The sequence below is a fragment of the Siphateles boraxobius genome, unplaced genomic scaffold (genome assembly GCF_051911475.1).
Source record: "Siphateles boraxobius isolate OS27281-9 unplaced genomic scaffold, OSU_SipBor_1 5, whole genome shotgun sequence".
Lineage (NCBI taxonomy): Eukaryota > Metazoa > Chordata > Actinopteri > Cypriniformes > Leuciscidae > Siphateles > Siphateles boraxobius.
In genome coordinates, this window is record NW_027509141.1 from 9,247,464 (window position 1) to 9,260,557 (window position 13,094).

Genomic DNA, 13,094 nt, shown 5'->3' on the forward strand with positions numbered 1-13,094 from the left:
TAACAAATTACTTGTCTAGCCTTAATAAATTATAATACAGAATTGTTTATCGCTTCCGCATAGCCATGTGAACTGGAAATATTTTGACAAAGTTTTATCTGTACAGATGTAAAGGGAAGGAGAAGGAGGCCTTCACAGGGGTAAGACTAGTTGACACTTGTCCAGACGCAGGTCCTTCATCAGATCCGGATAAGCGGTAAACCTCGGGATAAACAGAGAGACTAATATTAGCGTAGACGCCATCCTTCTTATGGTGTACCAAGTACATCAGGATTTACGGGAAGTGTTCCCGGTTCAGGCTGACCTAATCTATGCATCCTAACATTGAATTATATAAGTTTATAATGTGTTATGTGTATGCCAGGTCAAAGAGATGTGTTTTTAGTCTAGATTTGAACTGACAGAGTGTGTCTAATTCTCGGACAATGAAGACTGGGGAAGACTGTTCCAAAGTTTTGGTGCAAAATAGGAAAAAGGATCTACCTAAAGGATTTTAATTAAAACATCAACGTAAAATGTCCTAGCCCTGCTTCATTCAACAGTAACATTAATACAATTTTAACACATTAGCCCATCCATGAACATGAGTTCTGTCAGATTTCTTTCCATCGGCTGTGGACGACAACTCCCATGATTCCATCCTCATTCATGGCATCATCATGCTACGCCTTTGTAATGGTTTTGAATAAGCGACCTCTAGCAGCGAAACTTACATACTGTGCCTTAAAAAGACACAATTATTTTATTTTTATTTACTTGTTGTTGATAGTGTAATCCATCCATCAATTTTCCATGCTTTGTAAGCTTTGTCCTTTGTAAAGTCCCAAGGATGCTGGAGCCTATCCCAATAATAGTGTAATATCTTTTCTATATCAAAATTAGGTTTGAAAATGTATAAAAGTGTAGATTTCCAGAAAGAACAAAGGCAAAAATGGTGCAGACCTATATACAATAAAAACAAAATGATATTCAATATTTTTCATTTATTTTTATATATAAAAATCAGTTGTGTTTAACATACACAAGAGATTCTGTAATTGCACTATAAATTGTTTGAGAACAGTCATACCATCTTACTGGACTCTATAGAAGAGCTTGTATAAGTTATAGAGACTATACATAGCTGCAGAGATTATAAACAACCTTCAACAAGTCTCAGAGAAGAATACTTTGGTATATAGATTAACAGTCATTTGAGAAGACATCTAAATATCACAACATATCTGGATAACATACTGTTTGGTAGTGAATGTTATGAGTCTACATATATATTTTCTTATACATATATAAGAAAACAGTGACACACGAGAAGGCTGGAGTTTCATCAATCACCTGTCTTCCCTCAAATTTCACTTGGTCTGAAAGAAAACAACAACTCTGATTACTTTAATATCAGAGTTTACCAAGGTAAGTATCTTTAAATTGAAGACTAATGCAAACAACAACAACAGCGAACAAATTTATACAATTTTTTTAAATGTTAATTAATAGAGTAGGTGGACTTGATTAAGTCATTCACTACTATATGCAAAACAATACCAAAATGGTTATCTTCCGATATTAGAGATTTTATTTTATTTTATTTTAACAGTATCGAATGATATTGAAAATGATGAAAGCTTGTTTCCACCACTGAATAAAAAATTAAAAAGGTAATGGTGACTTTTTATCTCACAATTCTGACTTTTTTTTCTCAGAATTGTGCAATATAAACAATATAAATTGCGCAATATAAAGACACAATCGCAAGTTATAAAGTCAGAATTGTTAGATATAAACTTGCAATTCTGGAAAAAAATGTCAGTCTTTTTTTCCCTCAGAGTTGGACTATAATCACAATGCTGACTTTTTTTCTCAGAATTGCGAGAATAAACTCGCAATTGTGAGTTTATATTCCGGAATTCTGACTTTATAACTTGGAAATGTGTGTTTATTTCTTGCAATTCTAAGAAAAAAAGTCAGCATTGTGAGATAAAAAGTCGCAATAATCTTTTGAAATTTTTTATTCCGTGGTGGAAACAAACTTCCATAGAAAATACATATTGGCCATAACATGAAAATAATGATTGGCTTATTGATATCGGCCAGAACTATGCATTCTTATTCACAACTCTTCATGGGAGTAGTTGGTCGCTGCTGAACCTTTATGCACCAATTTCCATTTCCATGGAAACAGCAACTTCTCTAATTGGTGGATCTCTCTTCAGGATTATTGGTAATGTAGTTATTTTACTGGGAATTTACCAATGAAGTGCAGTTTTGTTTCAGATAAAGCTGAAATAACACTGACTTGTGCCTTCTACAAAATCATATACCACCCCTTAACCTCTGAGCTCATGGTAGATCCATCATGAAAGGTTAATATCAGAAATCAATATATCGATGGAAATAAATGAATGGGATTTATACTTCTTGCACTCTACTGAAATGGCATCCGGCAAATCTTGTTTACCTTGTTCATCTTTTGGGAGTTAACAACAGCGACCTGTCAATAAAGAGAAAATGGTTCTTCAATACTCAATTTAAGCATAAGTTTTATTTGGACAGCAATACTGCCATTACTTTCATCGAGATGTTACCTCCGACATGACGGGCAGATTCATATGCCGATGTGGCCACATGGTCCTGTGGGCTTTGGCTCCTTGCCTCTGGTTCAGTTTCCGTAGTAACCTCTTCACCTTCCTGTCCCTTGGATCAGCGCACTTCACCGCCTTTTTGGTGTACAATCTGTCATGATTCAAACAATCGAGAACATGAGTGCCAAGATTTCAAGAGATCCCTCCAAAACCTCTCTTTACATACAGCAAATCCCAAATCTCTTAATCTGCTACGCTTCAAGTCAGCACAGGCCAAATTGGCCCCGGTGAAGAAACAGTTTGGGTATTGTCCACCCAGCTTGAGTGCATTCTTTTGCTCTACTTGCCTGACAATTACTGCTCTCAGTAATAAAAATCTGACCTGCTTAGACGGCAATGCCTGTGAGGTTTAATAGGGCACATTTTCCATGTCTGTGATTGTTCCAGGATGCCTGGAATACTTGCATGATGGCTCTTATGCTGCAATCCGGCCCCTCTGTCTGCCTCTCATACCTCAGGACGTCTTTGGTCCGGACTTTGCCGTGAGAGTACTGCATGCAGCACTGAACATCTCGCTGCATTTGCACACCCTTCCCTGGCATAGAGAGAAGTCACAAACCAGCAGCAGAATTCAAGAAATATTCACACCTGGAACCCATCGTCAAGTATCATAACTGATGAAATTATGCATAGAAACTGGCATGTTCAACAGTTTGCAGAGGAAATCGAGTGTCATCATCAGATTTTGACTCCTTTTCGTTATTTTTGGAGCTTCCTGTGGCAGGCACAGCCTCCCATCATGCTTTAACACACCTCATATTCTCAGACATGCGTGAAACTCCAGCATCCGAAGCTTCTGAACCAGTCTGGCTATCACAGCATTATGCCTCTTTCCCTCCCACCGAGATCTGGTCCCAACCGCCCCATTCCGACATCACAATCAGATGCGAGAGAGAGTTTCACCTTACCTTCCAGGCAGCCGAAGAGGACGGCCGAGAGGAAGAGGATGGAGACAGTCTGCAGGAACATGGTGGAACCTCAGAGGGATTTTTTCCTCCGTTCTGTCTGCTGTCCTCTTGTGCTGTTTTTATTTCTCTCCTCTCTCCCTCCCTTCCCCTATTTTTTCTCTCACGCGCTAACACACCCACAATCTCCCTCGCTCCCCCCCTCGTGTGCTGTTTTCACAGTCGTAGCATCTCCCCTCACTGTTGAGAAACGCACAACTCTCTTCAATTAACACATTGAGCTGTGCAAGCAATGGTGCGATGCATGCCATAATTACTGCAGTCTTGAGCCCATCATCCCTGTTTGCTTTAAAATTTAAAACTGAAAAGCTCCGTATAATAAATCAGTAAAAAAGTCTTCCAAACATTTGAAGAAACACGGTTAAAAACAGCCGTCTCCAATGAAATATGGGCCTGAAGTTGAATGATGAAGGGATGGAAACACCTTACATTAAAATGCCTAACTTTTTTTTTGGAAACTTATGATTTATTGCAGTCAAAAATGTTAGAGCTGGATAAAATACAGTCCTGGGGTCTGCAAGGAGGAGTGTGAGAAAACATTCGAATGAACAAAACATCAGGAATCAATATGGATACTCGCAGACATTTAGAGCCTGTCATCATGTCAAGTTCTTGCGTCATGTGGAGAAACTGTTTTGGGACTTTATGGTTTTGGCATACATGGGATCATTAGATTAAAAATATGCCATCTTCGTGTCCAAGGTGGGAGTGGAAGGCATGCGAAAACATACCCTGCCCATGACCTCATGGAGTCCATGGGCCAATCGTCTTTCGCGCATATCTCTTTGGCAATTAAAGTATCGCTGTACAGCATTCTGAACAAAACATGCCAGTCGCTGCTCAAAGAAACCTCTGTTCTTCTATGAAAGAATCTTCATGGGCCTTTGACAAATGAGCACAGCTTTTACATTACTAAAAACTGCATCATCTGCTTGAGTATCTGGGAAAACAAAACAAACAAAATGATTTGTTTTGTTTACTTGAGTACTCCTAGTGGAAAAAAAATCAAGGATAGTCACTGAGAGGTGGCACGTTTGAACACTATACCCATTGTGACTTGAGCCTGATTAGCAGTCCTTGTCAGTTAACAAACCAACTGCATCATCCCAGGGAATGGAGTCATAAAAGATACAAATTCTATAAATGACTTACCATGTCAAAGTACATTTATTCATCTTCAAAATCAATTGTGAGTAGTCTTTGCTCACGCTTAACTCATGACAATGCCTATGCAAAGTGTTTCATCACGTTTCTGTGTGGATACAAAGGTGTTCCGGCCCTAATAAAAAAGAGCATTCCTACTTTAAAAGTCCATTTTTTTCCTAATCGTAGAAATGATAGCACACCATTTCTCAAAAGTGGTACAATTTTGTTGGTGATGGGTTCAGTCCATTGCAGTACGAGGTCTTAAGCATCTTGTCATTTGAAGCATGTTACAATAGTCCATCCACACAAAGACAACTATGCAAAGAATTCTCAGCATGCATTCTTCATCATGGTCTTAAATTGCTCATGTAATGACTCACATACTTGCGTGCCTTCATCTAAACTTAATTAATTTTATGTCCTGGATCAAGATATAAAGCCAACTTAACTAACAGAAAATATTGGTTTTCAATTTTTTTGCAATGTTTTTATTTATGCTGGATCGACAGCATCTCTCACACTGCGAGACCACAAGGACTGTCCATTCAAGGCAGACTGTTTTTCCCTGGGGACACGCTTTAGTTAAATCTCTGGAAAGACACATGCTATGATGAGATGAACATGCACATTCTGCTCAGTTTCTCCTGATCTGGTGATTCATAAAAATCTTGGGATTGGTTGCCATGTTGTTAAGCTCTGTGCCTCAAGACAAAGACCAAGATATTAAGAGAGAAACAGTAATGCCCATCTCATCCTGGATATTGAGGTAGACAGGTAGTCTGATTATGCAGATGGGACACTGCTCATAGTTCTTTCACTGACCTTCTGATGCATATTGAACAATAAAACTGGAAAGCACTTTTGAAAAGTCACAAGCTTCAATCAGATTTGATTTTACACAATTACTGGAACCACTGCACAACCTGAAAACAAACATTATTGTTTCTAAAGGCCTTTTTTTGTTGTTTTTTTTACATATGGCAGCTGTGGACTTTCCTTTTTCCTCAATGGTCTGTCCACAAGACTGTAGGGGGCCCATGTGTCATTTTAGGTTTCAGAAGGTGGCCCACAAGCACCTCCTTGATGAGTGCACCCTTTGACCCCTGAGGCTAACTCCACAGTGGACTCCCTCACAACAGAAGCTTTTGAAACCAGTAGTTTTTGCAGTAAGGGCCTTTGAGCACTATCAAGGAAGAACTGGTCGCTGCCAAAATTTGCCATATTAGTGCCATTAAATCTTAATCTAAAGCACAGCAGTATTTTCTGATATATTTTCTGCCTGTGAAATAATTGGTATCTACTCATTTTGGCCTATCATACATTCTATAATTTCATAAGTCTACATGCATTTTCCACCAATTTCTAATGTACTTTTTATACAATTATTCACAGAGATGCCATAATTTGAGTTTATCCATTTCTAGTCACTGTAATACGCTAAATTTCAGATTTATGGCATATAAAAACAAAAACTGTTGCTGGTTCCTCACAGGTTGGTAATTAGGCCTCTTCTGGTTTTAGTGAGCAGAATAATTCATGGCCAGAATAGTCTGCAGACCAGACTTACTGCTGATAATCCAAAGTCTAGCAATACAAGAAACCAAAAAAGCATAGATTCACGCAAATCATTTTATCCCACTTGCACAAGAAACACACAACACCCAGAACAAATAAAAGAGCTTCACTTTATTTAAACACTATACATGGTTATAAGAATTGGACAACAGAGAAAAATACAATTGGCATTTTACAACTTTGACAACTATACAATATTTTCAAACTGCCCAAGCATTTCAATATCACAAAAAATTCTCAAATCTGAGAGGGAACTTGTTGACAGTCTTTATATTCATATGTATGCACCTTTTCAGTCAGTCCAGGGTACCTACACAAGAGTGATACAGAAAACAGAGTTGAGGTTAAAGTTTAAATTAAAATTCCCTCCACAGGTCTTTTGTTCTATTGCACTTTTTGTTCCGAAACTTAGTAAGTTTGCATCATTGACCTAAGTAAATACTCTAAGTACTAGCTGCAACTGTTTACCATTTGGGGCTTAGTTCTAGGAACTAGCCTAGCCATCTGGGAAGTCCTCCAAGAACAAAATTTTCCCCTTAGGCCATTTTCCAGGTTCTAATCGCACCGCCAGTAGGAACTCTGAAATTACGTTAGCCTGCTAGCAGCAATGTCTTTTAATTGCAGCATTCAACAACTGGAGGATGGAGAATGCCTTGATCAGAGCTGCGTTTTTGTTGTGTGCTGTGGGTTCAGTGAAAATGGAGATGGAATGTAGACATACAAGTGATGCGAAAGTAATGAAAGAGCAAATAGTAGGCTAAGAGAAATCTGCAACTTGCAGTGCTACATATCGAGAATTGTGTTTACACTGCTTTTTAAAAATGGCAGGTGCCGGTGTTTCCTATGGCATGTGTTCGACCAATCAACGTACACTTACATCACTGGGAGTTCCTATTGTGCTGGAATAGACCCTACTCTGAGGTAGGAGCTAATTTATGGCGCTTTTCCATTACCAGTACCAGCTCAACTCGACTCAGCTCGCTTTTCGCTCCATTTTCCATTGCAGATAGTACCTCCCCAATAGTACCTGGTCGTCATAGCGACGCCGCAGGAATCTGCTGTGACAATCTTCAACGCGACACACACCCGCTATCCACACACAGCATAGACGACACACAGGACAATGGAGGAAATCGAGTGTCTGTTTTTGATCCTCGGGATGTGGCTGTTTCTCACACGGCGTATCCTTCAGAGTTGCCATGGGTAAAGTTATATCTATCTAAAAATCACGCAATCTCTGGCCAAACTATTTAAAAATGGCCGGGTTATTCAGGATACTCCGTCTGGCGCGTGCAATGATGACACAGTGAATAGTGACGATTCTCTCTGACCAATCAGCAGTCTGCCGTGTTTACACGTCACATTTTAGTATCGCGTCAGCTCGCCTCAGCCCGCTCAGAATCTCGCTGGAGGTGATGCGAAAATAAGTACCCGAAAGCAGGTACAGGTACAACTTTTACGCAGTGGAAAACCAAACAAAGGCGAGGCGAGTCAAGCTGGTACTGTGTAGTGGAAAAGCGTCATTAGTCCCCCTAAAAGGCGTTCCTATAACTAAAATTGTCCCAGTTCCTGTGGTGCGAACACGCCAAAAAGCAGGTACTTCCGCCAATAATTTGCGGGTGGGACATTTTTAAAACATATCGCGGCACCGATGTAGGCCTACCTAATACACAAAATAAAACATCTCTAGTTAACTATCAAAGCATTCATTTTGTTTGTGAAATAAGAGGCGTTGAATTCTAGCGCTGAAATGTGTTGTTTTTTTAAATCAAGCAGCTGAGTGCTCGTTGCAGCTGCTATCAGTGGCATGGATACAGTATTCTCGTGGCTCGCGCAGTCTTCACACGGACGCGCACTTTAATCTATTTCTCAATGCTGTTGCGAAGACTATTCGTTCTGGTGAAATCACAAAACAAAATGCACACAAATGTGTTCCTTTTTAATATACAACCACTGATGAACATATTCGCATTTGATGAGGAATAAAAACTACATGAGTGCGGATTAGATCCCGGAACCTCTGACACGCTTGGCAGAAGTTCTACCACTTGATCATGAAAGCACACAAGCAAAATTTGCGGATCTATGGATTTATTCATGTGAAAATTCTCGCCACAAACAATATTAGTAGCTCTCATTAAACGACAAATTAAACCCATTAATTAAATTGATTGGACATCGTAATGTTATTGTACATATATCGAGGAACATAGGCGAGTCGACTGCGTATATATGTATGTATGTATGTGTATATATATATGGGCCTTCTCAAAGCTCTGCGCAGTCACATATAATCTGACACCAAGACACCAAGATTGTTTGGTTTTAGTTCTGCCTTTTTAGGAAAACGTTCTAGGGAAGAAATATAGGCAATCAGAATGATCCATAAAACTCTCCCTCACTCCTTTAAACCATTGCCAGGAGGAAATAACATTAAATTATGTCTCCCTTACCTTCCAAAAACGCAAATTCATCTATTGCTTCAATAGCATTATCTGCCAAGAGAAAAAGCACCAACCATTACTTTATCAATACCACTGATGTTTATAGTTAAAAATTCAATTTAAACCATTTTAAAATTTAACGTTTTAACTTACCCAAGTCTTTGCGTTGAAGAGTTTTTCTCTTTCCCTGTTGGGCATAAACAAGAGCGTCCTTTGTAATCATTTCAACAAAAAGCTCCTGCAGGCAGAAAAACAATTTTGTTAACTCAGATTTGAGAGATGTCTTTACCCAACCAAGTGTATAGATGGGAGCCATCCATACAAGTTGTTCTGGGCCCTGTGAATTCAAGCAACGGCCCTGGCGGGAGTTAGGCACAAACAGGTCTATCAAGAAGATTTACCACATATCAAAGAATCTACCCTAGTTTGAATTCAGAATATCCAGACAGACAAGCATTGTATCCGTGAATGTAATGTTATCATGACAGGCCCATAGACGAACTAGTATTAAAATATTTTAACAGATCATCTCTCCTCTTTCACACATTTTATCAGCTGCTATGTCATAGGAACAGACACAGCAGGACTGTGAACATTTTTTTTTAAACACTATGAGAACTTCATCTTCAACAATTCTGCCATGTAAGGCAATTACAGTAATGGGCTTTCACTGAGCATAAACTGCCACACTTCATAAAGCAATTAGTTTGAACTGATTGTCCAAGCGGCATTAGTGCTTAGTTATATTACACTTGCTCATGGGATAATGCTTAAATGTGATCTGAGACCGTCTTACTATATTTTGTGTCTTACGAATCAAATTTTACACACAATCTGCAAACTACAGACAAGAAAACCCTGGCAAAAACATATAGTGTGCACTAGGCTGATAGATATGAAATTGACAGATAGATCTAAAGTTGAAATGACAAGTCAAGGAGAGAGCGAGAGAGACAGATAGAAAAATCTTACATTCAGTGATCTTGTACAACCATTTTAATGCCTTGAACACTTGACTGTTTGGTTTTCTGTGATGTATTCTATATTTTCACCAATATCATATTATCTAGCTGGCTAACTTACAAATGGTTTCATTGAAATTACAAAAATTGTCCAATGTCATTGTCCAACCCGTGTGTGTGTGTGTATGCATATGTGTATATATATATATATATATATATACACACACAGACACAGTAGTCAACATTTGAAGTGGATCAATAAAGTTAATCAAAGTTGTCCTAAGACAAGAATGGGTATTGTTCAAAATTCATGTATAACTTTGATAAAAGGTTTTGATCTACTTCAAATGTTGACTACTAATATATATATATATATATATATATATATATATATATATATATATATATATATATTAGTAAGAGACTTCTTTCAAATGCATTAAAAATAATGTTTTCAAACTTTTGACCAGAACTGTATGCAAACGAAGGCCAGTGAAAATGTTGGCAGGGCCAATAAAAATGACATGGCCCGACTTGGCAGGCAGAAAATAAATTCTTATAGTTTAACTCTGTAGACAGAGAGACCAATATAACTTAAATGCAATATAGACAGACAGGTAGACAGACATACAGAAATAAAGATTGTCTGGCTGAAGATAGATAGAAATATTTAAATTACAGACAGACAAAAAAGACAGGCAGGCAGAAGGACACACAGAACATAAAGTGAAATCACAGACATACAAAGGAAGCTAAAATGAACATGTTAGACAGATAGATAGAGAGCCAGAAGAAAGGAGTGGGATATTAATTCAGACAGAGTAAGTGAGTGAGTGTGAGTCTCACCGTGGCTTTAGCTATGATGAACACGGACTCTTGACTCGCCAGACTCACATCCGGATCTGCTTTCATCAGTGTTTTGATGCGGGACAGCGGTAACTTGGCGAGGCGGTTCTGCTGCGCACCCGCGGTGGGCCCAGTTGGCCCAGTTTGCACATTCACCCCGTCCTCCTCCGGCTCGGTGCCCCGGGGCTCGTCTTCAGCTCCGCTGCGGTCCAAATCCGACTCCACGGGAGCTGCTGACACAGTCGCCGCCATTGACGCACACGGCGCTTAATAGGACGCGCTGTAAACCGAAAGCGGATAGTCGAATCTTCTCCCGCCAAATCTGGCAGTAAACACAACCTCGAGGCGGACGGCGGAACAGACGTCACAGCGCAACGTCATTTTAGAAGGTCAACTAATTCCATTCAGTTAAAGTCCATTAACGAGCGGCATTGCACTTTATTTTAAGAAAGGTTGATTTTTAATTAATCACAGATCACATTTTATTTCTCGAGTTCATGAAGAGTGATTAGTCATACTGTTGAAACAACTGAGGAAGTAACGTTACAGAACATTTTGTAAACTCCACTACATCCATTCATTCCTCAGCTGATGCGCGTAGAAGAAAAAATAGGGAAAAATTGGGATTTGGTGAGGAACTCTCGAAATAAAATATAAATCTCTGAGTAAATAATTGGTTTAATGCTTATATTAAATGTTTAAAAAATAGGCTACAATAATTTCATACATTTAATCTCATGCCTCGGAGCACAAAATTCGTGACATCATGGTACCATGAAAGAATACAGTGGTATTCTTTGAATTATTTTTTTATTTGATTAATATAGTAACTATTCAGTACAATGGAAGATAGGCCAGTGAATGTTTCGTTTGGTACAGTGGGTTTATTTTTTGACAATCAGTGTGTGCATAGACATATCTTGGCTAACCCAAAAGACCTACTGAAATGCTTAGGGGGTCAAAATAAACCGTATTGGTATGAATGATTTTCAAAAAAAAATTAAAGTAAAAAAAAAGGTGTCATATAATTAAAAGAATACAGATATTTTAATCAAACATGTTTATTTGTCGACTTTCCTTAATATTATTGGGTCAGTTTGATCCCCTTATATGCATTCTTGGGGTATACAAAAAAATTGTTTTCCATATGACCAAGTAACAAGTTTTTTGAGGAATTTATGTATAAATAATAATAAAAATAATAATAATTTCATTGATAAAATATTTCCAAAAACCACGGCCTCCATTCTTAAGTAAAACTTTTCCACCATTATTACTCAGGATATAAGATACGTTTATGGAGTATAAATTGTCACAAAATGGGAAGCTGCCATTAAACAGTCTCTTCAGTCTATGAGGTTTTCAGCTAAAATTTAAGTGTAATATATACATATATTATACAGGTCCTTCTCAAAAAATTAGCATATTGTGATAAAGTTCATTATTTTCCATAAAATAAAACTTTAAAATTAAACTTTCATATATTTTAGATTCATTGCACACCAACTGAAATATTTCAGGTCTTTTATTGTTTTAATACTGATGATTTTGGCATACAGCTCATGAAAACCCAAAATTCCTATCTCAAAACATTAGCATATTTCATCCGACCAATAAAAGAAGTGTTTTTAATACAAAAAAAGTCAACCTTCAAATAATTATGTTCAGTTATGCACTCAATAGTCAATACTTGGTCGGGAATCCTTTTGCAGAAATGACTGCTTCAATGCGGCGTGGCATGGAGGCAATCAGCCTGTGGCACTGCTGAGGTGTTATGGAGGCCCAGGATGCTTCGATAGCGGCCTTAAGCTCATCCAGAGTGTTGGGTCTTGCGTCTCTCAACTTTCTCTTCACAATATCCCACAGATTCTCTATGGGGTTCAGGTCAGGAGAGTTGGCAGGCCAATTGAGCACAGTAATACCATGGTCAGTAAACCATTTACCAGTGGTTTTGGCACTGTGAGCAGGTGCCAGGTCGAGCTGAAAAATGAAATCTTCATCTCCATAAAGCTTTTCAGCAGATGAAAGCATGAAGTGCTCCAAAATCTCCTGATAGCTAGCTGCATTGACCCTGCCCTTGATAAAACACAGTGGACCAACACCAGCAGCTGACATAGCACCCCAGACCATCACTGACTGTGGGTACTTGACACTGGACTTCAGGCATTTTGGCATTTCCTTCTCCCCAGTCTTCCTCCAGACTCTGGCACCTTGATTTCCGAATGACATGCAAAATTTGCTTTCATCCGAAATAAAGTACTTTGGACCACTAAGCAACAGTCCAGTGCTGCTTCTCTGTAGCCCAGGTCAGGCTCTTCTGCCGCTGTTTCTGGTTCAAAAGTGGCTTGACCTGGGGAATGCGGCACCTGTAGCCCATTTCCTGCACACGCCTGTGCACGGTGGCTCTGGATGTTTCTACTCCAGACTCAGTCCACTGCTTCCGCAGGTCCCCAAGGTCTGGAATCGGTCCTTCTCCACAATCTTCCTCAGGGTCCGGTCACCTCTTCTCGTTGTGCAGTG

At 38.9% G+C, this 13,094-nt stretch overlaps 2 protein-coding genes across 2 annotated transcripts; both read right to left on the bottom strand.

Annotated features, from left to right (window-relative positions):
- Positions 1 to 968: 968 nt before the first annotated feature.
- On the bottom strand, positions 969 to 3,709 carry ccl44 (chemokine (C-C motif) ligand 44). Its single transcript, XM_077204251.1, has 5 exons — positions 3,545 to 3,709; positions 3,042 to 3,171; positions 2,580 to 2,727; positions 2,453 to 2,485; positions 969 to 1,358 (listed from the first exon to the last, which is right to left on the bottom strand). Exons 1-5 carry the CDS (start codon positions 3,603 to 3,605, stop codon positions 1,350 to 1,352), a joined length of 381 nt encoding a protein of 126 aa, XP_077060366.1. The 5' UTR covers positions 3,606 to 3,709; the 3' UTR covers positions 969 to 1,349.
- Positions 3,710 to 6,418: 2,709 nt separating this feature from the next.
- On the bottom strand, positions 6,419 to 10,931 carry pole4 (polymerase (DNA-directed), epsilon 4, accessory subunit). Its single transcript, XM_077202716.1, has 4 exons — positions 10,575 to 10,931; positions 8,920 to 9,004; positions 8,776 to 8,817; positions 6,419 to 6,632 (listed from the first exon to the last, which is right to left on the bottom strand). Exons 1-4 carry the CDS (start codon positions 10,824 to 10,826, stop codon positions 6,619 to 6,621), a joined length of 393 nt encoding a protein of 130 aa, XP_077058831.1. The 5' UTR covers positions 10,827 to 10,931; the 3' UTR covers positions 6,419 to 6,618.
- Positions 10,932 to 13,094: the final 2,163 nt, after the last annotated feature.